This window comes from Mytilus trossulus, chromosome 1, assembly GCF_036588685.1.
Source record: "Mytilus trossulus isolate FHL-02 chromosome 1, PNRI_Mtr1.1.1.hap1, whole genome shotgun sequence".
Classification (NCBI taxonomy): domain Eukaryota; kingdom Metazoa; phylum Mollusca; class Bivalvia; order Mytilida; family Mytilidae; genus Mytilus; species Mytilus trossulus.
In genome coordinates this window covers 19,952,969-19,978,964 of record NC_086373.1, presented here as the reverse complement: position 1 = coordinate 19,978,964, position 25,996 = coordinate 19,952,969, and the positions used below count along the sequence as shown (strand labels likewise).

At 31.1% G+C, this 25,996-nt stretch overlaps 1 protein-coding gene across 2 annotated transcripts in view; it reads left to right on the top strand.

The window, feature by feature from the left end:
* Positions 1 to 472: 472 nt before the first annotated feature.
* The window catches only part of LOC134718037 (GRIP1-associated protein 1-like), a 48,022-nt gene continuing 22,498 nt past the window's right edge, over positions 473 to 25,996 (top strand). For both annotated transcript variants that reach the window (XM_063580546.1, XM_063580541.1), the window contains exons 1-21: positions 473 to 560; positions 4,899 to 4,965; positions 6,075 to 6,136; positions 7,581 to 7,607; positions 8,268 to 8,375; positions 8,708 to 8,864; positions 10,251 to 10,361; positions 11,683 to 11,757; positions 12,854 to 12,924; positions 15,377 to 15,424; positions 16,524 to 16,555; positions 17,142 to 17,189; positions 18,072 to 18,171; positions 18,770 to 18,847; positions 19,632 to 19,766; positions 20,177 to 20,272; positions 21,051 to 21,197; positions 21,669 to 21,782; positions 22,830 to 22,973; positions 24,409 to 24,483; positions 25,654 to 25,710. In XM_063580546.1, the coding sequence (XP_063436616.1) occupies positions 519 to 560; positions 4,899 to 4,965; positions 6,075 to 6,136; positions 7,581 to 7,607; positions 8,268 to 8,375; positions 8,708 to 8,864; positions 10,251 to 10,361; positions 11,683 to 11,757; positions 12,854 to 12,924; positions 15,377 to 15,424; positions 16,524 to 16,555; positions 17,142 to 17,189; positions 18,072 to 18,171; positions 18,770 to 18,847; positions 19,632 to 19,766; positions 20,177 to 20,272; positions 21,051 to 21,197; positions 21,669 to 21,782; positions 22,830 to 22,973; positions 24,409 to 24,483; positions 25,654 to 25,710 (1,794 nt within the window). In that variant the 5' untranslated portion in view covers positions 473 to 518. The remainder of the gene's footprint in view (positions 561 to 4,898; positions 4,966 to 6,074; positions 6,137 to 7,580; positions 7,608 to 8,267; positions 8,376 to 8,707; positions 8,865 to 10,250; positions 10,362 to 11,682; positions 11,758 to 12,853; positions 12,925 to 15,376; positions 15,425 to 16,523; positions 16,556 to 17,141; positions 17,190 to 18,071; positions 18,172 to 18,769; positions 18,848 to 19,631; positions 19,767 to 20,176; positions 20,273 to 21,050; positions 21,198 to 21,668; positions 21,783 to 22,829; positions 22,974 to 24,408; positions 24,484 to 25,653; positions 25,711 to 25,996) is intronic.

The following is a 25,996-nucleotide window of genomic DNA, read 5'->3' as shown; positions in this document are numbered from 1 at the left end:
TGATAATATCTAAATGTTCCCTATATTTTATTACTGAGTTTGTATTTGAAGTAGGTAGACCTGTATGAGTTGATAATACAAACTTGTCGGTCCTTGGTTTGAACAGAGATAGCAATGACTCTTTCGTTGCCTTTTGGCAATTTTCTTATTAAATTGTTCCACTTTTTGGGCCATAAGATAGCTATACCCGCTTGTCCCCTTGGTGCTTTGAAATTTACAATAGGATCGAATGTATCATCTTATGTAATTATTAAAATTTGGAAATAATTCATCCAGTTTTCCTTTCTCATAGTACTTTTTTCTATTAATCCAAAGTTTACTATCGACAATGGTCACTGATGTATAATTTTAATCCTTACCCGACATGCGATTCACAGGTGGCTGTGACAAAAAGAAGATGTTCGTTGTTGCACTTGATTGAAACTTTATTTACTGGTACTTAGATTTATTGAAATGTTCGGAGATCCTCGTGTATTTTCTTTATTAAAAGTAAAGTCCAGAGAAAAACGTCAACAGTGATGTCGTCCTCCCTGTCTGAGGATGAATTTCATCGAATGCAGGTGACTGTAACCGGGTTACTGACTTCTAGCCTTAATGCAATGAAATTATTTCTAAAAGATTGATAATGACTTCAGTCTTCACGCTTAACCACAAGTCACATGGCATTGGCTTATATTTAAATTCTTCTCCTACAAGTCAACACTGCAACAGAATCTAACTAAAATTTCTGGATTGTTGATTCAAAAGTTAAGCGTGAAGGCTGAGACTTATTTTCATGTGCATGATTGTGACAAAATGGACAGTTTTATAAGGAAAATATAGAAATGGACACCCCACTAAATTTGTGTTCATAAAGTCTTTAAGACTAGTAGTACATACACTAAGTTGTCTTGCTACCTCATTCATGACTATTATCATCTTCTAGTGCTAAATCAGTAATCTTAGTTTCAAATCATTTCTCAATAGAGTGATTGTTCCTCACTTTGGGCACAGATGCTTAGGAATATCCATAATGGTTATAATGCATATTAAATCTAAATTAAGATTCCTGAGCCCTGTGATTTGAAGTATGTAGTGTATTAGTCCGAGATTACTCTGACATCCGACGGCTGTTTAGCCAGACAAGCTGGGGCCGTGGGACGTCAGAGCTCGTTCCATATCAAAAAGTGGATATTCGCCCGCCCAAAATAGATGCGCTGCTTCATACACGTTCGCACCTCGCATGTTCGCACCCAAGGTCCGTTTGCACTCTACTCATTCGCGCACAATTTTAATTCAAATTCAAGTTGAATAATTGGAAAATCATGATTGTTGTTTTGAATTGCTTTGGTGTAAATACTGAATGTATTTATAGCTTGGTATGAGTAAAACATTGAAGATTTTAAAGGAAAAACACAAAGGATAATTGTTTTTAACAGCTTGGTCCCTTTGATCTGAAACAACGAAACAATAAAATATGGGAACCAAAATATAGCAATCCACTATTATAACCAAAACATGATAAAATTTATTCAACACACAGAAAAAAACATAGTCAGAATCTCACTTCATTTTGAAACAAGTCAATGAAACAAAGTTATAGCAATACACTAAGGCCATAATAAATAATAGGTTTGTTTGCCCAAGCGCTACCTACCCAGAAAAAAGCTGCCTACTCAAATTCTTTTATTGTCCTGATTTTAAGAAGTTTTTTTTAAATTAAATAGGCATGAAGACTAATAAACATCTGATACTTCAATTTCTTTTTTTGAAAAAAAATAAAAAATGCCTACCTACCTACCCACTATCTCAACCTTTGGTTAGGGTTTGGGCAAACCAAAATGTTTTTAAGTGTGGCCTTACCAACACATGATTAAGAGTTATTCCACACAAAATAAAACGTTGACAAAATACCACTTTATTTAGAAAGGATTATTATTATTTTTAACAATACGCTATCCAAAACATGATTAAGATTTATTCAACACAAAAAAAAATGCTGTCTCACTTTATTTTGAGACGATGACAACAATTATACTTATAAGAAAACACTTGCTTACAGAGTTATTAAACACAAAACCAATTAAGATTGGGTGCGAACATGTAGGGTGTGAAAGTGAAAGGGGGTGAAGATGAGTGGGCGCAAACGTGAATGTGCGCAAACGGACCCGGATTCAGACTATGTACCAGTGAGAAATATACAAGCCTTTCTACGGTATTTATTTGTACAATTCAGGTAGTCTTGACCTATTCATTTGTCTTTAAAAAAAGCGAGTTGTCACCTTCACTTCACACACACACATATACAAATATCAATTGTATGCTTATGAGACATGTTGCATTGTTAAACTAATTACGGTATGTGAAAATCAATACTTGCAAAAACTATCCCAATATTAGAGACAGTGGCGTCATTTTTAGGCAGAGCTTTCAGCTCTTTGATTGATAACTTCTTACTACTGTATACAGTACGGGTAGGGACTTATTATTATGGATGCCTTTATCCGTCTAGATGTCAGACTGGTCGGACAGTTGTCCCAGTGTAATAAACACTTATTTTATTCGAAAACCAATAAAAATGCTTATTTGGGCCCTAAACACCCAAAATCAATCCCAACCTTCCTTTTATGGTCATAAACCTTGTGTTTAAATTTCATCGATTTCTAATTACTTGTACTAAAGTTACAGTGCGAAAACCAAATGTCTTCGGATGACGACACCAATATGATCATGATGATACCAATATAAGACCAAAAATTTTCATTTTTTGCGGTCGTATAAAAAATTCAGCAAATTTTCCATCTGTAAATAGGCATTTAGGTCAAGAATGGTAAAAGCGATACTACCGAAATTCAAACTTGGTCTGTATTTTATGATAATAATTAATAAGCAAATAAAACATGTACGAAGCATTTTGATTATTGGCCCAGTTTTCAAGTTGGTCCAAATCGGGGTCCAAAATATATTATATTAAGTATTATGTCATGTGCAATAGCAAGAAATTTTCAATTGCACAGTATTCCGCAATAGCAAGAAAATCTTCAATTGCACAGTATGTAGTGTGCAATAGCAAGAAATATCTAGTTGCACAATATTGGGCAATTGCAAGAAGTCTTTAATTGCATAGTTTTGCACAATAGCAAGAAATATTCAGTTGCACAGTATTGTCCCTTTTCAAATTGGAATACATTAAGTTCTTAAGGATAAAAAATTAAACATTGTTTGATTTCAAAATAATTGAATATATGGCGTTCTTCAATATGTTGAATCTAACCATGTATTTAGATTTTTAATATTTGGGCCCGGTTATCAAATTGGTCCACATTGAGGTTTAATGGGTCTCAAATTGAACATAATTTGATTTCATCAAAAATTTAATTGTTAGGGTCCTATGATATGCTGAATCTAACCATGAATAAAGATTTTGGATATTGGACCATAATAGGTAAATGTCCAATTTAAAAATTTATTAAGTTTTTAAGTTTAATTTCTTAGACCACATTCATTCTGTGTCAGAAACCTATGTTGGGTCAACTTTTTAATCACAATCCAAATTCAGAGCTGTATCAATCTTAAATGTTGTGTACATACTTGCCCCAACTGTTCAGGGTTCGACCTCTGCGGTCGTATAAAGCTGCGCCCTGCAGAGCATTTGGTTGTTTCTGTTTTCTAACTTAAGTTAGTCACAACCAAAAGTGATATATCATACCAGTAGACAGGGGTGTTCGGACGAACCCCCCTTAAAAACAAACAAGCACTGTTAAAGTCAATGTTCTGTTTGAATTGTGACTGTTAAAGTCAAGTTTGTGAGTCCAACGAATCCCCCCTTGGAAATTCCTGGCTACGGGCCTGTATATACAATACTTATTACACATAAAACTCAGATCAAGTACATTTTTGAGTAGCGTCTGACACTTTTACTTTTCTTCAGTTATGTCCCTTTATAATTTCATTATGATATGCAAGAGGGGGCATTATCTCTGTCCCATGGACACATTCCCCATTTATTTGTAAGTGTATTGCTACTTCACATGTACATATGTATATAAAGAGAGCAGTGGTTTAGTGGTTAGTGCATCGGACTACTAACACAAAGGATCCTGGTTCGATTCCCGTTTGGGATAAAAATATCAGGAACTCAAATTTCGGCTCTCCCTTGACACCATTTGTAAGTATGGTCTTGAGGAAACGATGATAGTCTGTCGGACGGGGACGATAAATGGCTGACCCGTGTTAAGAGAGAGTCATATCTCTTGCACGTTAAAGACACCCTTGTAGATTTCGAAAAAGAGTAGGCTAATGCCGCTACAAGGCAGCACTCGCACCCACAAAGTGGAAAGGGATTAATATAAGTTGCAAAACTTGCTTCCCAATCCACAACAAATAAATATGTTTAATCTATAAACATGAATACAACAATTGAAAAGGTTCTTTTAGCAATGTTTAGTGTTTTATGAAATATTTTGATGAAAAGGAATAATGAATATTGTCATGATGATTAAAGGCCAAGATTATCCATACCTTAAACTTTGATCATTACTTTTGCCTCTATATACAAATGTACATGCACTTATAAAGTATTACAGGTCTTTATCAAATATTCTCATAATTGTAACATGAACATGATGAAAAAAAACATGCACTAAACATTTTTTATTTTCATATATTTTAGGTTGCTTTACCTTTCACACTTAAGTTACTATTAATGTGATAAACAGCAATTAAATTCCTGATTCATTTATATGGCCAAATCCTTGGAAAAATTGTACACAACAAATAATAATGAATCCAAAATAATGCCAAAGGGGTCTTGAGTATTTGACTGGGTCTGAATTCTTACATTGTACCTCATATTATATAAATAACTTATAATGAAAGACAAATTCAAAGCAATAACAAAAGATTTTTTTTTTTTTCAGTTGCAGTTAATTGATTTGAGAACAACAAATTATGAATTGGATGGAAAGTGCAAGAAACTTGAAAGAGGTATGAATATATACAGAACCATGCAAGTTTAATGACCAACTTGATATAACCAAATAATCAAACGAAGTTTTTGTAAATGTATATTTGAATATAAATATTTTCAGCCAAATACATAATTATGATTTGTGTAAAAAGAACTGCTTTTATTTTTAATTTGGGTTGGTACATAGATATAGGAAGATGTGGTATAAGTGCCAATGAGACAACTCTCCATCCAAATAACAATTTGTAAACGTAAACCATTAAAGAGAATATGTCATGTTTACCTTGGATATTGTACAATCGTTATTTTTTGGGATGATTTAATATTTATGTACTTTATATCACAAAAATCTAAATAGGTCAGAAAGCATTCATTTTAAATTCCTTATAAAAAACAGTATCAAAAGAAAAAAGTTAAAAAAATTCATATACATGTTTATGTATGTCTTTTCTCTAATATACATAATGAAATAAATAAACTCAACATTATTTAAATTTCCAGTTGGTAAGTTGTTGACTAAGATATCAGTAGTATGCTGTTAGACTTTCTAAGGTGACCATACAAATACTAAAAATCTTGACTTAAAATAAGGTGTATAGGTACTGTTTTCAATTTGTTAGCGGGCATGACATAAAACAGCAAATCAACATGATCAAAGATCTCAATTTTATTTGTAACTTATACATATTATATAGGACAATGCAATGATTGAAAAATACTCCATTCCAGGACCTTTTGTTTTCCCAAATTATGATTGATATTTCCAATACATGTAATTGATAAGATCTAGGTCGACAGTTCAAACAGAAAGATTTTGAAAGCAGATTAAACTGCGCATCTTATAATCAGCATGACTTTATCAGATGACAATCCCAATACTAAAATAAGGCGTATGCATAGTTATATATACTTAAATTCAGTCACGAAACTGCAATATCACAGGTGTGTTCTAGTATATATTTATATGTATATGAGTTACCCTTAAATTAAGAGTGTTTTTTTTTACTAATGCCTACATTGTTAATAGCTTTGTTATATTTTGCCCTTTATTACCATGAACATTTTAACATTCTGAGAAGACCAGAACATTTTGATTGACATTAAATGATTTATTGTTAATTATTAGAAACTATTGCTTTGAATGAGAAAAATGAAACTATAGACAGACAATTACAGAATGCAAACAAGGTAAGATTTTAGTAGTTTAATTAAAGTCACTTTATATCACAAGTACCTGTTTATCTCAGGATCATAGAGAACTGACTTTATAAGAGAGATTACCTTTGAATGAGGTGTTTAAGGGAATTCGCTTCTCAGTTTCAAAGTAATTAACTTTTCAAAACACTAGTTTATATTGATAAGGAATTAATAAAGGAATCCAAAGAGCAAAACAAATATATAGGTCACCGTGCTTGTATTTGAGATATGAGCCATTGAAAATTTGGCGGGAAAATATTCTCTCTTGACTTTTTATAGCTTTATCATTGACAAGTTAAAGTGCTCAAAAACTGTTAAAAAGTAATTAAAATTTTATAAGACTTATACAGATGGTTTATCATTTACATGTTAAAGAATTTCAAAAAGAAAAAATGGGGGTCACCGGGCAAATTTTTTCAAGGCATTCAAATGGATAACACCAGAGGATTCCGAAAATCTGACAAAAAATCCAAAACATGACAAACCAGCTTCCTTAAATCAATATAGGTTGTGTAGATTGTCTCTTTGACACATACTCCATTTCCATTCTCAATTTTATTTATTTATTTTCAAAGGTACCAAGTTTTTCATGACTTGAGGAAAATTTGTATTTTTATGGGTATTTGATTCCTGGTTTTGTCAAAGTCTGCATTCAAGCCTTTGAATAATTTTTACTTGGCTGAATCAGAGTAAAGGACTTATTTATTGTTTTACTTATACCAATAATTTCACAAAAAAAATGGTATCCCACAAATATTAATGAATTCAAAGTACTACTACAGAGGTACAAACATGAAGTGACCAGAAACGTCTGAGTTTCAATAAGTAGAAGTGACATTTATATTAAGTTTCACTGTAACTCTGTAATAGAGAAGTTTTACTGTAAGTCTCTAATAGAAAAGTTTTACTGTAACTCTCTAATAGAAAAGTTTTACTGTAACTCTCTATTAGAAAAGATGTGGTACATTTTGTTAATGATTTATGAGTTATGTTAGTTCAGGTTTCAGAAGAAGTTAGGTTTCTCAGGGTTAGTAATAACCTGGGTTTTATAAGTACTGCCGAGTTTAGTGGAAAAAACTGGGAAAACCTGGGTTTCACTGGGTAATACTGGGTAATATAAAATACTGGCATGAATTCCAGTGATCAAACACAAATGCAATTTAATTAAGATATTGATAAACATATTTTGATTTATAAATACTAAAGTTATCTTGTTTTAGAATCTTATGATACAAGTGTAAACATTTGGGAAAGTATTATTCTAGCACCTCTGCGACAAAAATACATTAAGACACATATTGCCCAGTATTAACTGTTTCTGGGAGTATCACTATTGTCCAGCCTACCTTGGTTTCCCAGGCAGGTTATACTTTGCCTACCTTGAGGTTACTAGAGTTAAATATGGAGTAAAGATAAGGTACATTTTATTTTTCAGGCAATTCAAAAGAGCAAAAAGGCAAAGGTAAATCAAACATATTTGATAATCTGGTATATAACTCAGATTTTTACAAGAGAAGATAGATTGGTAGTTTTGAGTCATTGCAGAAAAGTCTTGCTTGTCTAATTTTAATAGCAGCCTTTTAGTAATAAAAATGTGGTATGATTTGATATGCATCTTTAGAACTGAACATCAAGATAACTTGTACTAAAGTAGCTATGTATAAAGTAAACTGTGACAGACTGGTATGAAAAATGTGAAATAATTTTAAAGAGAAAAAGAAAGGTTTGATTTATTTTGCAATAATGATTGAAAAACAAATATGGCAGATACAAACCATAAATATGTGATGGGGTTTACATTTTTAGAGTGCTAAACCCCCACCTAACCTGGGAAGTGCTGTAACAAACACATCAAACAATTAGATAACAACTGTCATATTAATACATATGTAAAAAGTATTCTGGCAAGAAGTCAGTTCTATTTTGATTTTAACAAAAATAATTAAAAAATGTCTGATACATTCACAAACAATTTTGGATGAGCTCTACTTCAATCTTAGGTAAGCATCTAAATCAACAAGCATAGTCTGTTTCACCAGAATATTATCAATTCTACTACATTTTTTTGAATATTTCTTTAAGAAAACAAATAATTAATTCCTACTAATGTTATCTTTGACAGGAAGTTGAAGTCCTATTACAAGAAAGTGATAACTTACAGAGAAAGTTACTGAGTCAGGAAGATGACTTTAGATTACAGAATCAAACATTGATGCAAGAACTCACTGCTGTAACTACAAAAACTAATATGAGGAACCTTAAAAGTGGATGTAGCTCTTATTCATAGCTATCAAATAAAATAGAATTATTTTTATATTATTTATAAATGATCTTGAACCATATCGATAAGAGAATGAGCTCTTTGAATGTATTAAATGCTCTCACTTGAAAAAAAGCTTCAAAAGGTGACTCACACCTTATATTTTACAGGAAGTAAAATACAATTAACACACTCGATGTAACTTGATCTTGGGTGATATATTTTCCCCTCATGTTTTAGTTTACCCTAACATCTTCATCCAAGAGCAGTATGTTTATAATATTTCATCATATATTTTTTAGTTGGTAGCAACAAATGAAGTTTTAGAAAAGGAATTAAAAGAATTACAGAGTGCTAAAGATACAGTTGTGACCACTGAAAACACAGACAACACAGAGCTGGAGGATGAAATTAGAAGATTACAGGCACAAAATACTGTACTGCAGAAAAACTTAACAGGTTTGTAAACAAAATACGGTACTACAGAAAAATCTAACAGGTCTGTAAACAAAACACTGTACTACAGAAAAACTTATCAGGTTTGTAAACAAAATACTGTACTACAGAAATACTTAACAGGTTTGTAAACAAAATACTGTACTATAGGAAAAATCTAACAGTTCTGTTAACAAAATACTGTACTACAGAAAAATCTAACAGGTTTGTAAACAAAATACTGTACTACAGAACAATCTAACAGGTCTGTAAACAAAATACAGTACTACAGACAAATTTAACAGGTCTGTAAACAAAATACTGTACTACAGAAATACTTAACAGGTTTGTAAACAAAATACTGTACTACAGAAATACTTAACAGGTTTGTAAACAAAATACTGTACTACAGAAATAAACAAAATACTGTACTATACAAAAATCTAACAGGTCTGTAAACAAAATAAAGTACTACAGAAAAACTTAACAGTTCTGTTAACAAAATACTGTACTACAGAAAAACTTAACAGTTCTGTTAACAAAATACTGTACTACAGAACAATCTAACAGGTTTGTAAACAAAATACTGTGCTACAGAAAAAGTTCAACAGGTGTGTAAACAAAATAATGTTCTACAGAAAAACTTAACAGGTTTGTAAACACAATACTGTACTACAGAAATATCTTACAGGTTTGTAAACAAAATACTGTACTACAGAAATACTTAACAGGTTTGTAAACAAAATACTGTACTACAGAACAATCTAACAGGTTTGTAAACAAAATACTGTACTACAGAAATTTCACAGGTCTGTAAACAAAATACTGTACTACAGAAAAAACATATTATTATTATACCTTACATATATTTTAAACAATTCTATTGGGTAAAACATTATCATGTGACATGGAATAATCGGTTGTTTTTCATTCAATAACAAGGAAGGATGAATAACCCAAAAAATTTCCACCAGCAGTGAATAACCCTATAATTCACCGGGGGATAACCTTTTGAGTTTGTTGATTTGTACTTGAGTTATCTCCCATGAAAATGATGTCACAGAAGTAAATAAACAAAATGGCAGCGTTTACGTTACACTGGAAGCCCATCAAGAGACAACGAAATAAGGTGTTAGACATGAATAGAGAGCCAGCAGCTGATGATTTCTCTTATAAAGTAATGGTCCTTTTCAGGGCCATCAATATTTTACAAAAAGATACTACCATTGTTGTACATTCTAGAAGTTCTAGAACACAAATGTATGTTCAAACGTCAGCTTGTCTTTTTTATTGTTATGTAAAGAATCACTTCAGGCTGCGCCCTCATTGAAATAACCTTCTCGTGTTGACAATTTTGGAAATTCACCTTTTCAACGGGCCATAATTGTATATTAGAATAATTTTTTTTAGCTTGCCAGGATAAGTTTGAAAAGTTACATGAACAACTGAACAAAACAGAGTCGTCCACTACTGGTGCTAATGAGACCGATGACAGTGGTCAGCAGGAAGATATTGGTACAGGTAATATCTTAGGGATGACATCAAAAGATCGATGTAGGATAAAAAACTTAAATTGAATAGTTTTGGGGGGGGGGGGGTCCAACATTGCTGTTAATCTAAAATTGATTTTAATTATATCCATATAGGTGAATCAATTTTTCCCAAATTAATTTAAGAAGGGGAGTCAGCGAAAAAACTATGTGGATTAAGTTAAGTCATCCTACATTGAACTTTTGATGTCGTCCCTTAGGTTCTTCAGTGCTACACAACAATAACCTAGCTTCTTAATTTGAGATTTGAAAAATAAAACAATTGATTTACAAAATTTGTTTTTTTTATCTTTTGTTTTGTTTTTGGTATGAAACAACAATAAAAAGATATCTTTGGAGGATTAAAAGTATACAAATATGATGGCATATAAGTATGTAAGGGAGAATACATAACATACAACCCTATTTATAGACCACTTTCGAGTTCATCCGTCATCTGAAATAACTTGTCAATTATGGGCGCCTTTATGATGTCATTTACCAGATAGTGGGGCTGGCCTGTATCCCTGCACTATAAACCTTTATCAAGTGTCTCAGTGATCGTTGTTGGGCAGGATAAGCTAGAAATAATGGTTGTTCTGTAGGTACTTAATGACAACTCCCTTATGACAGCAGTATTGATTGTCAATTTTGAGAATTCAATTTGCTGAATAATTCCGACAATATAGAACACTAGTTTTCCAACCACTCGCTCAACATTGGAATTGATGTGACTATGTCCCCATAACGCACAAATGATGTTCACTAATACCAGAGTTTTTGATGAAATGCATCAAAGTTTTCTATTGCAGTGGGACTATCATTGTCAGATACAGGCAAACATGTTATTCATCAGAACCCATTTATTCCAACAGTTAGACTTGAGAGTAATATTTATCTTGAATATATTTAACAAATCAAAGAAAGAGAAAAATATTCAACAAGTGACTTAACAAAATATTAATTTATGAATGTGCATAGCGCATGAGTTAATTACCAGTGTTGTTTGGTTACGAGTTGAATATTTTTGAATATTTGAATTCTTTGATTAGTTACTCTTTTTATTACATTGGCAAATGGCTTTTTTTATGAAATTAAAGTAGAAAATGTAAGGAACTATATCTTTTCTCTACGCATTCACAATTTGTTTTGAGTCGACTTAATCAATGTGTTGATAAGGCCTATTGTTGTATGATGTCAGAGCAGTGAAATAACGATGTTTATTTCACATGTGACATTTTCAGTTTTTATTTCACTAGGAAATCAATGTAATTCATTCCAACCAATGTAATGAAATATATTTATTATTTTAGAGCCATCACCAAGAGCATTAAAGGTTGAAGATGAGGTGCAGGTTTCTTCTGAGGAACATGGACATGAAATTAATGGTAAAACATAATACTATTGTTTACTGTTCAGAACGTAATTCATCTAATGTTTCATATATCTTTACTTGAGGGTATGGATCATGTTTATGTATGTATCTGAAAAAATAGGAGGATTTTTAGAAGTACTGTGAAAGTACTATAATTCGTGGGTATCAATTTTCGTGGTTTGAGCAATATTTACATGTTCGTGGGTTTTTAAATTCGTGGATTTTAGTTTTAAAAAAAAATTATATTAAAATTAAAGCCTTTAGAAACAAAGGTTACAAATAGTCTGGATTGAAGGAAATTGCAAAGTAAACATTGACTGTGTAAATCGTAGTGATAACACTATTTAACCCATAATAAAGTGATCAACAGGTTAAAGACCATCAAAGGTGTTAATTAGGCCATAAAAATGTCACCTAACGGAAACAGTAACATAAACAAATGCTATAAATGTATCTCGAATTGTCAAATTACTCTCATCAAAATCAAGCCAAGCATGAAATTGTTATTTCCCATATGTACGAGAACTAGGAGGATATACAATGAACACTTTACCATACTAGCATATCAATACTGAAATCTGAATTTCATTGATCAAAAGTATTTTTTATGATAATTAAAAGATCAGAACAGTTAAAGTTATTTAAAAAGATTAAATGGGTATAATCCTGCATACGGTTAGAGTTCTGTGACTGCTATTGAAGTATTTTCAGATTGGCGTTACTCAATATATTCTCAAGTAGTCAAACCTTCTAATGGGGATCTTTCCGTGTTTTGATTTGGACAATGATTGATTTATTTCGTTGGACATTTAAATTCGTGGATAAAGGCATCCACGAAAACCACGAAAATTGGTACCCCACGAATAAAAGTACTTTCACAGTATGGTAAATAAAGTATGAATACTTTGTAAGGAAAAACGGTGCATTTCAACCTTTAGTACAAGAATCAACCTATTATTACTTTTTCAACAACCAATAAATATGTTAATTTTGAATTAACATTGGTAAATAAATCATTTAAAATTTTCTGTTAACACTTTTGTTTATTTTAATTTACTTTTACTATTCTTAGAACTGAATAAGAAACACTGGATTGATTGTCATTTCAGTGCTGAAGTTACAACTTGACACCTTGTTAGAAGAAAAGAGAATGCTTAGAGAGAAGCTAACTACGATAGAGGTGGGCGCACTTAATAAAATTGATTACAATATTAATGTTGTCATATGAAAAAGAGCTCATGCAGGCAGAGGTCATTAAGCTTGAAATATCTTTGAAATATATCATTGTATAAAATACCATTTTCATGATATACTTATAATCCATAGATTATAGATTTGTCCTTTGTAATTCAATGTTTGGTTGAAGCAAGTACAAAATTTGTATGTGTTGCATGCTGTAAAATGACACCAACTTTCAAGTTCTTAAAACAAAATTGTGACAATGGACTTTAGATTAACTTGCTCTTGACTTAATCCAGTTATGGAAACCTGACTGATCTTTTTAGTTTTAATAGATCATTATTAGAGTTGTCTGTGTGTGAACAAAAAAAGTGCTTTAATCGTGGAACATTGTAATTTTGAACACTCTTATTTTTGGTATTGACATTTGGCCACGGTTTTTTAATTTGTTGGTTTACAGATTTTCCCCATAAACAAGTCGGGTCGGTCGGTCGGAAAAAAAAGAAAAAAAATATCTTTCAAGACAGAAAAATATGCAAAATAAATATATACATGTATTTCACCTTTCTAACAATATGTTTGTTTAATATGCTATTTTGTCATCATTTCTTAACTTTAAGTTCGATGAAATATTATTGCTCAGTTGTCATAAACATCGTTTGACATTGTTAAATAATTTCCCGTAAAAAAGGGCAGTTGCACGGCCAAAAAGAAATTGATTCGTTATTTCACATACAAGAAAAACAAATTCGCATATAAATTCTTAATCAATTCCAGAAAACTTGGTGAATAATGATCTTCAAGCACAAAAACTAATAAAGAAAAAAATGTAAAAACATCGTACGAAAATAAGTTTCAACACAAGTGTCGAAAAACGTAATAGACTCATCCACTGGAAAAACGAGAAAAATCATGTTAATCTGTTGTCATGCATTCCCGTTTTTTATCCAAATGGCCGATATTTTTTTATTTTCTATGAAACAAGAAAATTCCAAATGATTTGTTAGTATTCAGTACTTTAACTGATGTATTCCACCTGTCCACATTTGGACAAGTCTATTTCTCTGAGATGATGCATCTTACGGACTGATGACAAATAAGGGAAACGAACTTACGGTGTTATTGGTTTTAAACACAGGATTCGGTTCGCAAAATTAGTTGCGCAGAGGACATTTCAAGGACAGTTATAATTGATTTGTCTATTTATAGAAACGTAAACTGAAAGTTTTATTTTTTCACAACCAGAAAGTGTTATCACTTTTGTTAGTGATTAATGCATTTGATTTGATAAAAAAAATATTTTAATTATTTTTCAGGGATAATGCATTTGTTAGGGTCGGCGGGAATAAAAAAGCATGAAAAGTCAATTTTATTTTTATTCTGAAAATCGGCAAAATCGGGTCGGCCGATTCGTAAACCAACAAATTAAAAAAACTGTGGCTTTATTAAGTATTAAGGAAAACCTACCAGTTGAGCAATTTTAAACTGCATGGAGCCTTTACAATAGACAAATTATATAAATAAAGTTTTAAACAACATTTTCCATTAACAAGAGCGAGAATTGTAAATTCCTTTTGATTTTATTAACAGAAACAAAAGGTAAAGTATGAATAAAGCTACTTGACCTTTCACCCGCACAATCATTCCTTTTTTCCTGTATTCCTGGCAAGCAGAATTTAAAGAATATACATATTCATCAATATTTTAAGCTCATACAGTTTTGACTTGGGACCCCTTTTCAACAAACGTATATATTATTAAAGCAATAAGTATAAAAAAGAAGGTGTGAGGATTGTTCAATTTTATTTTCAGAGATGACTTAGACCTTTAGAAAACCTTATCTTCCTTTTTTGTCTGATATAGGGTTATTCTTACAGTGTATTATGTTTGCTTGTAATTTCTATATTTTAAGCTATTTTAGGTTTAAGTTTAATTTTGGCATTAGGTAAGTAGTTATGTTTTCAGGAAACCTTTTTACAACCAAAACCATTCATCAACCAATTTTGATATGATTTGTTGTTTATTCTGTTTAAAATGTCATCAAGGGCAGCAAAAAAAGTACTTAAAATGCTTAATAAAAATAATTAAATGATTTGCTAAAAAAAGGTTCATAGGGAAATGGTTTTTGTTTCAAATCATGTATACAGATTAAAATGATAATTACAGCAGTGTTTTTCCAAGCTTTCTTCAGATAGTACCGTTGGATTCCAAATAATTTGCCTAAAATCATAGCACCAAATTTATAATTCAGATAATATCATTATGAAAAAATTGCACCATCAAGCATGCTTCAACATAACCGTGGGAGAGAACACTGGAATTTATATTGCTTATTTAAATAAGTTCACATTATTGATGATCATTCAATATTTGTATGAACTTCAATTTACTTATGATCATAAGATGAATGTATCTTATTAATATTTTTTTTTTCTATTCTTCTTTTCTTATAGAATGAAAATAAAGTAAAAGTTGATCATTTACAAGATGAATTAGATAAGGTAATACAACTACATGTGATAAAGATACATTGTATTAGTTGATTGTCTTTCTACATGTGATAAAGATACATTGTATTAGTTGATTGTCTTTTATTCATTTGATCATATATATGTCTACAGACATTGAATTAGACTGAGAAAAAAAGGAAATACTATTAAATAGGACAATAAAAAAATCACAAATTATAGGAAGATTGATAAAATAAAAAGAAACTTCAAAACAAAAAACGCCAAATACAAGTTAGTGATGATTCAGAACTATTAGCAGCTGCTACTCATCTAGTTGCACAAATTATGAAGCTAATGATGTAAAATCCATTGATAAGTTATATTTTGAGGAATGTCTTGAAAATTATCCTATCGTGAAGACTTGATTATATTTCTTTGAATTTGTCAAGCAAAATTGGTTTGACCATGGTTTCCCTTACTTACTGTAAACCAACTTTTTTTTGTGAGTGATTTATTTTTGCTTATTTTGCTAGTAGAAAAATAATGTGAATATAAATCATTGCAAATATCTAAATCTTGGATTATATTCTAATTACACTTCTTACAGTTAATTAGAAAAGCGTGAATTAAAATATCCGTGAAGTAAACTAGTGAAAGTAAGTTGGTTTACAGTATATATGAAACCGTATTGGTTGATTGTGATCTTGCCATTGGAAATAGGGTGAGCATGGAATATTCTTCATTTGATTGAGAGAAAAAATACACACATAGATATAGGAAGATGTGGTGTGAGTGCCAATGAGACAACTCTCCATCCAAATAACAATTTAAAAAGTAAACCATTATAGGTTAAAGTACGGCCTTCAACACGGAGCCTTGGCTCACACCGAACAACAAGCTATAAAGGGCCCCAAAATTCCTAGTGTAAAACCATTCAAAGGGGAAAACCAACGGTCTAATCTATATAAACAAAACGAGAAACGAGAAACATGTATATATTACATAAACAAATGACAACTACTGTACATCAGATTCCTGACTTACGACAGGTGCAAACATTTGCAGCAGGATTAAACGTTTTAATGGATCCAAACCTTCTCCCTTTTCTTAGTAATTTTATAAATTTTAAATGCTATCTATTTATTCATAGACATCTGAAAAGTTAAAGAAGAAACAAGAAAGGTATGTTGTAAAAATAAGAAGAATGAAAAAAAAGTTTTTGTTTTTTCATCCTTGATCCTACAAAGTCAAAGTTGCTTTACCATCTCTACCATTATACTTGAATTTTGTATTAAAGGTACTGATCTTAAAAAAAACATGAAAGCACATTACTTGTTGGGTTTTGAGTGTGTTAGTACTTCGCGTTGTGTTCTTTTAGTGTTTGACTAACAATAAATACAATCGTGTAGTTCAACATTTATTCAGACAAGCATAGAATCATACATACAATATACATAGAAACATGACGTCACATCGTCAGTGGCAATGGCACACATACGAACGCATAACGTTCCTGCAATCCTCAACATTACTAAAGAATGGAATTAAAAAGGAATTTACAAGAAATCATTGGATAATATATTCAGAAATTAGTGTATTTTAATGGTTCTGATCTATTCCGACTTTAAGGTTCTTTTAAAACATGTAAAATATCATAAATCTTTGAAAAGGCTTTGTCATGGTAATATAATTATGTAAAGACATGTAACTCTATTTATTTTCTATTGAAATTGAGGAACATTTACTTATTTTTAATATATTTATGTAGCTTCATCCATTTACAAGAAGAGAAAGAAAATCTATTTAAAGAAACAAAGTAAGATATTTGATATACAAATTTGTGTAAAATACAATCACTAATTAATCAGTTAATCACTTTTTCCTGTGTTCATGATATTTTTTAAAATATATATACCGTAGATTTATGAATTGATTTCAATTATAAAATCCCACACATTGCAGGTGCATTCGGCTCCAATCTTAATTGATTAGTATTGTCAGTTTTCCAGCCAAAGGTCAGTGGCTCTCCCTGTTTCCTCCACACCAATAAAAACAGACAGCCACAAAATAGATTATTGTATTAAAAGTGGTGTTAAACACCAATCAATCAATTAATTCAAAAACACTTGTTACATTATGGAATATACACAAGTGAACCAACACCTAACTGTACAAGTCAAAGTATGCTACAGTTGTCATAAAACCTCAGGAAAATAAAACTAAAAAAAGAAAAATATCCTGGAAAAATGCAAAAAAAGGTTTTATTCTTGTTTATACGTTTAGCCACTTGCAGTGGATAATTTGAAGATATGAAAATGCTGAAGTAAATAAAATGAGGCTCTTATGGGATTAAATAAGTTATTTCGTCACAATTATTGGTCTGATATGTGAATGAAAAAAAGTTAATAATGTATAATTACCAAAATGAAGAACACTCACTGAAAATTTTGTACCATTTCAACTGGTTTAACTCTGAATGAGTTTCTACTTCCAATTGGGTAGGGAATATTGTGGGATGTATAGTAGTCTCACATGTAAGGTATTATGGATATTGAGGTAAATCTATATGCCATACATGAAAATTGCTGTTATGGTACACTATCCAATGTTATCTGTTATTTAGTTGACATGAAGACGCCAAAATCAAATTGAGGAACACATGAGTTATTTGTTGAGAAAACATTATTCTAATTTATAGCCAAAAACTAGAAGAATCCCAGTCAAGTAGAGACAGAGACAAAATATATTATACTGACCAGATAAATAAACTGCAGCAGGAAGTTCAAAGGAGTAAACAGGTATGTTTCAAACCCAATCTTGTATCTTTTTAACTAAAATCTTTTTTAAAAATCACAAATTAAGAAAAATATACAGACGGCTTTAATGATTTTCTCAATGAAAGTTAATTTCATTCCAACATCAGTTATACTTTGTGTAAAGATGCCTAATGAAATATATGTAAGATCTTGTAAAATGTAGAAAGCTATCTTTTTCTCTGAGGGCTGTTTGTATGAGACAAGAGTGATAACCAACAATCGATAGAACTTTTACTTCAGATTTGTCTCCTTGAACTAGAGTTTTACCATGGATCCATATAGGATTAACACAAATTTTTTTTAATTTTTTTTTTATATTTAAACATAAGATAATGATTCCAGTCTTTCTATATACCTTTCTTGCTTGAAATAAAATTGAGAATGGAAATGGGGAATGTGTCAAAGAGACAACAACCAGACCATAGAAAAAACAACAGCAGAAGGTCACCAACAATATACATATTAGGACAAAAGTTTTGGTTTTAGGCTAGAATCTAGACTATTATAGTATAAGAATATCCAACAACTAGTAAAAAATGTATGAATTTTGAGTATGAAAATAGTGTAATTGTGTTTTCAGTCATTGGAAGAAAGAAATGAATCATCCGACCAAAATGTTAAACATTTACAGAGTAAACTACAAGCTCTCCAACAACAGGTTTGATGGCACTTTTTCTTTCTTTAATATAATAATATCATCCGTTGATTTGTTTTTTGTTTTTTTTTTATAAAAAAAAATTAAGATACCAATCATTATTGATTTATGGTAAATGAAAAATCAACCACAAAAATTTGGAGTTTGTTAAGGGTTTCCCAATCAAATTTTCTGTTTACATGACTCATCCTGTTTTAGTTCACTTTGTGTCGGTCTGTCTGTCTGTCAGTAATTCATCTGACTTTCATTTATAGACAATTTACATTTTCCTGATCTCTTCTGAAAGCTTGTAACCAAGTCAAGACATAAAAAATGAATTGTAAATTCAATTTAGAGCACCTTAAAAGAGTATTGATACCACAGCATATAGAATTGTAGTGCAATATTAGCATATTTGAAGCCAACATTAAAAAAATATCTGTAGGTGAATATGTCTGTTAAAAATGTTAGGACTACAATATTTGTAATTATTAAGCAGTTTTCATAGAGGATAGCTTTTTATGATCAACATTTAAATATTGATATATTGATACTTGTTAGGGACGTCATCAAAAGATCAATGTAAGATAACAAACTTAATTCAAATAGTTTGGGGTGCAGGGTTGAACTGCTGCAAGATTTGGTTATCCGACATTGATCTTTACATATATCCATATGGGTCAATAAATTTTTCCCAAATTAAGTTAATAGGGGGGTAGGGGGGTCAGTGAAAAAACTATTTGAATTAAGTTTTTTATCCTTCATTGAACTTTTGATGTCGTCCCTTATTTATGTTTATTCATTTAAGATTGATGCATCAGACATTGTAAATAGTCAGAAAGTTAAAGAATGTTCTACAAAGTATGAACAACAAGTAGAGGAACTCAGGAATACAACTTCTAAACTACTTCTAGAGAAGAGTGATCTAGTCACTCAGTTACAGGTTTGTATGACTTTAAATTGACAATAAAGTAATAGGTGTTGGATGCTTTTAATTCAATAGAACTGCAACTTTTCCTTTGATAAGAAACATCAACAAAATGCAGGAATATAAGAAATCTTATAAATGAATGAACTGATAGAACAAAGACAATTACTGGCCAGCATCTGAATAATGGTTCTAAAACCCTATTTGTATAAAACACAATAGATTGTTAATAAAAATAATACATGGGGGTGATGTCTACGAGATATCTTCTTTCAAATTTATATTTACATTTTAATGGAAATATGTGAAAAGGTTAAATTGGCTTATATAATAAAAGTGCAGTTGAATTAGATAAATGATTAAAAATTATGACATAATTTGGAAAATAAAATAAGTATGTTTTTAAGTATGACCATTAATTACAGGCCATTAAAACTGCCAACCAGGAAACTCTAGACCAGTTATATGCTTTACAACAAGAAAGAGAAGGACACATTCAACAATGGCAAGAAGTCAATAAGGTGAGGAACTGTGAATAAGATTAGTCTTACTGCTGCAACATGATGAACACAGCATTTAAGAAGCAAACAAACGAATGGGGATTGTATTTTATGGATTTCGCATGGTGACATTACGTTGATTTTAGATTTTGTAGTGAATACTTAATCTGTTGATTATACTGTGAAGGTTTTGTGTTTTAATAGATTATTGTTGGTTATCTCAACGAGATGGATTTTCCTGCTTGAGCCGGTCACTGCAAAAGCGAGAAAAGCAATTGAGTTGAGATGACCAATGATAATCTGTTTATCACTATTTTACCAATGACGACGTTGTCAATTTCATTATCAACACCAAGTGGCTCCTTAATTAGTTTCTAGCGACAATGTTCCATATGAAGCGAGTGGCATGATGTGAAAAATTATTACAAAAAAAGATCAAAGGAAAAATGCACAAAATAATGATAAATCTAAATATATATAAAGCCATGTTGAAAGACATGCATAATGTCAAATCATAAAAATGTAAAGTGTTTACCGGTAGTCTCTTAGAAAACTTTTCAGATTCCTGATTGTTGCGGTGACTCTAGTCATATTATTGGTTATGATGTTGATCATCTGTCAATGTTTGGTTCTAGAAGCAAGTGTTGCCATGCTGACTTTTTAAATGATTCATTGGCTATGATTTGCTCTTTCAAAAAAAAAATCTTTTTTCAACTACTTCACTAAAAAATTTCTGTTCCTAAAAGTATTTGTTGGTTTGTAAAAGAAAAATGACTAGCAGTAAGTTTTGATGTTTTAGGTTGCAGAAAAGCGAAAGTCCATGTTAGATGAGTTAGCTAATAAATACCAGAGAGACAGCGCCAGTCATCAGGAGAAGTTACGTCTAATGGAAGAAGAACAGGAAGCTGAAGTCAGAAATCTACAAACAAAACTCAATACTGAACATGTATGTTACTATATTTGTGATGTTTAGTCTTTATTAACTTTTCTATGAATAAAAATATATGTGGAGTAGGGTTTCCATAAGACTTAAAACTAATAAGGCAAACAAAATATCAAAAGATATCTAGAGTTAAATGTAATCATTGTTCAAACAATAGGTCAAGCAGTAAATCATCAGAAGTCTAGAAAGGTTGTGAACAGATCCTTTTAAAGATTTGCTATCAACCATCACATGTAAGAAATGACATAAGATGTTAAGACACAACTAACAACTCCTGCAGAGGTTTCTAACTTCAGGCAGAAACTATTTGTACTTTTACTATATAGAGTGAAAAGTCTTAGATGAACCAATACTTGTTTTCAGAGGAAAGGTGACAAGAATGTAATGTGTGCTGTAGGAACTTTTATTTCAAATATTCTAAATGAAAAACATGTAAACAAATGGTTAATCAATTATTAAATTGTAATTTTGCAGAAAAGGGTAACTGAATTAGAGAAGATGAAGTCTCAGTTTGAGGAGATAAAGATACAAGTCAGCAGTTTAGAGGAAGCCAAAGGATGGTTGGAAAGAAGACTAAAAGAAACTGAGGTATACATTTAAAGAAATTTTACTAGTACAGAAGAATTAATGACATATTTTACATGCTTGAAATAAAGTCGTCCGTTGTTGTTAATTTTTACAATAATCTTCTCCTCTAAAACTACTGGGCCAAATTAAACCAAACTTAGCCACAATCATCATTGGGGTATCTAGTTTAAAAATTGTGTCCGGTTATCCGGTCAACCAACCAAGATGGCCACCATGGCTAAAAATAGAACATAGGGGTAAAATGCAGTTTTTGGCTTATAACTCAAAAACCAAAGCATTAAGGGCAAATCTGACATGAAGTAAAATTGTTCATCATGTCAAGATCTATCTGCCCTGAAATTTTCAGATGAATCGAACAACCGGTTGTTGGGTTGCTGCCCCTGAATTGGTAATTTTAAGGAAATTTTGCTGTTTTTGGTTATTATCTTGAATAACATAATAGATAAAGATAAACTGTAAACAGCAATAATGTTCAGCAAAGTAAGATTTACAAATAAGTCAACAGGACCAAAATGGTCAGTTGACCCCTTTAGGAGTTATTGCCCTTTCTAGTCAATTTTTACCCATTTTTTGTAAATTTTAGTTATCTTTTACAAAAATCTTCTCCTCTGAAACTACTTGGCCAAATTAAACCAAACTTGGCCTCAATCATCATTGGGGTAGTTAGTTAAAAAATTGTGTCCGGTGACCCAGTCAACCAACCAAGATGGCCTCCATGGCTAAAAATAGAACATTGGGGTAAAATGCAGTTTTTGGCTTATAACTCAAAAACCAAAGCATTAAGGGCAAATCTGACATGAAGTTAAATTGTTTATCATTATATATAGATATAATTGTAGCAACAACAATTTTCAGTAAAGTAAGATCTACAAACACATCACCATCATCAAAACACAATTTTGTTATGAATTTATCTGTGTCCATTGTTTAATATGCACATAGACCAAGGTGAGCGACACAGGCTCTTGAGAGCCTCTAGTTAAGAAATGTGATACAGGCCAATGAAACTGAAAAGGTATCAGTGTGATCATATGTATATTTTTGCAGGAACAATTTAATTTGTATAAAGAAGAGAGAGAGGCAGAGATGACAGATATCCTCCAGAAACATGATATAGAAATATCTTCTTTAGAGGAAAAATTCCTGAAGGAGAAAGAAAGTGCTGCAGAAGATCATTCATCTAAGATAAAGGTAATATAAACATGTATTTAATTTTCTAGGCCTTTTGGATAATGCTTGCACAAGAGGAGACCATGAGCCTATTGTTGAACCTGGTCACCTTTTGGAGTTCTTGAAATTCCCTCAGTTTTAATTTTTTTTAGACAGAAACATATCTTGGTAATTAATTTATGTCATTTAAACAAAGGCAATCTACTGTCGCCACTAATTTAAATGTGGATGACAAAGCTACAAATCCAAACTTTATTGAAAGCAATATTAGTTTATACTTATGTTTGTTTGATTTTACTGCTTAATTGGTACCACAACTGCAAAGTATAGCATTCACTGCTTTCATTATAATTCTCAAGTAATAATAATCAAAAAGAAGTTATATTTGGTCAGCAGTCTTTTTCAATATATTTAATGAAATTAAAATTTTTAGTCTCACATTTGTCAAGTATTACTGAACAGAAAGACTTCATTATAGGATTAAACACATTTTTTCTAGAGGTTATTGATGTGTAGACCGGGGCGGTTAACTCACAAACTGAATAAAAGTCCGAAGGACTTTTATGTCAAGTTTGTGAGTTAGAGACCAGGTTTACACATCAATAACCTCTAGAAAAAATGTGTTTAATCCTTATAATTCTTCAGCTAAAATTACGCGATTATTAATTTACATTATTACTTTGATGGCTAAGTAGATATATGTACCATCAGAAGCACAATGACCAGTCGTAACTAAGGAGTACGCCGCCATCTTGACTTTCTAAAAAAATAAAATCTTCGATAAATGCAGCAGAATCTAAAATGAACTAGCACCTACCTCAAAAACTTCATTTTAATTAGATACTATCCGAATTTGAAGCGTACAAATAACAAAATAATCTTCCGTCTGAAAGTTTTCAATCGTATGACGTCGTGTTTTGCCATGACGTAAATTCGCAAAATCATTTGTGAAGTTTCCCGGAATTTTATTTAAATTTTATTTTTTATACATTTATGTTATTTCTTTGTTTTTGGTTATATAAGCATTAGAATAGAAACAACTGTTATGCAATTGTTTTATAATCTCAACTTGCTGAAAATCCCAGTATCCCTTTATGAGAGTGTATCGCGCATGAATAGATTGCAAAAGTAGTTTCGGTAACATGGTTTATCGAAGTGTAAACCAAGACGAAAATTCTACTTGTCCAATCCAATTCAAGTATTTACAGATATGCAAATGATATAAGAATTATACTTGGTTGGAAGCATACACAGCGATGAGTTGTATGTAATATGTGAGCATTTCTAGATCTCTCATCCACCTACTTCCTATTATCTGACACTGATTTACTACTGGGGGTATGTGAAGCTTTCTTGTTTTTTCTATTTCAAACAGGCACAAAACACAACAGATATAACTTTAATATAAAGTACTTTTAAAATCATAATTTCATAATGAAAGAACACTATTTTGCAGGAATATGTTGAAAAAGAAAAGACCCTTCAGACAGAAATGGATGAAGAAAAAGAAAAAGTAGTAAAGTTACAACAGGTAAAATTGTTGGTGTATTTGTCATACATCCTAATTAACTTTGCTGTGTGTGTTTGATGTCCAATTATATAGACAATAACTGTTTAGTGTCTTTAAATATCAGCTGTATTTGTACGAGGCTAGGAAACAAGGTGTATGCAATCTTTTAGAGAGCTATTACACCTGTTTCAAGCCAAGTACAAATGCAGCTGATATTTGAAGACACTAAACAGTTATTGTCTTTATCCTGCAATTAATTCTATATATTATTTGTGTTTTGAAAGACACAAAAACACATGTTTTGCATTTATTTTCGATTTTTAACCTCTTGAGGCCCGTGTAGTAATACAATACAGTAATCACACATTCAGCTGAAGACAGGTTTGCAAAAAAAAGAATCATGAATGGTCAACAATCATACATCGCTAAAGGTGAATTGTTATCTATTTTAACATAACAACTAGTTTCAACACTTAAAACAGATAACTAAACATTGTCCAATTTGAAACAGGAGTGTACGAATGGTCCTAAGCTTCAGACTTGACATTCACTAAACATGCATGCTAAAATTGACATGGTTGTTCTTGTCACACAATCTTACACATATCAATAGTTGTAATCATAAAAACGACTGCTGTTCATGTGTGTATGATTGTGTATGTTATCAGAATAAGGGTGTGATTCTTATTGCTCTAAAGAAATGTTTGAAAAAGTAATCGTTAATTTGCAATAAATACATCATTGGAATGGGACTACTGCAATACACATTCTGAGGTCAAGCAGGTTCACATAATACTCAGTTCAGCAGTGGGTGGAGCTTTTAAGCAATATCTGTATAGTATACAGATACAGCATAGCGATATCTGTAGGGCTGTATCTGTATAGTAGGACACCCAATTGCAGGATAAAAAGAGATACAGCTTTCGTCCTTGTTTATTAGGTTGGAAAGTATAAGCATTCTTGTAAATGACATCTGGATCAATTAGAATATCTCAACCAAACATGTTAGCATAGTGCATCATCATTTCTTAATTGGTCTTAATTTTTGATTGAAAATTGATAAATAGATATTCAATATGATGTCAAATTTTATTTGTATAGTTCACTTGCTTAAAGTAGTAACTGCACTTTTGTCCATAAGTACTGTTATAATGTTTTGTTTTTAGATATGCAGTAATTGTTTCGTTTCAGGAACTAAAAGATGGTGTAGATGAGAAAAAAATTCATGAAAAGAAAGGTTTAAAAACAGTAAGTGAAATCTAGTCAACTGTTATAAATAATTTATTGCATATAGACATTACCAATTTTAGTAAGTATTATGTGTTAAATTTTTGGTCTAACAGTGGGAAGATGCAAATTTACACATTGTTTTTTTTCTGGTTTTTAAATTATCATTAATTCAAAGTGCATAAAAAGGCTCTAGTTCTTGGTCACTTTTAGAATAAAATTAATTCCTCAGTTTATATTTGTTTAGACTTATGTTTACAGTCATAAAAGAGATTTTCTGGGATATATATGAAAAAATAAATCCAAA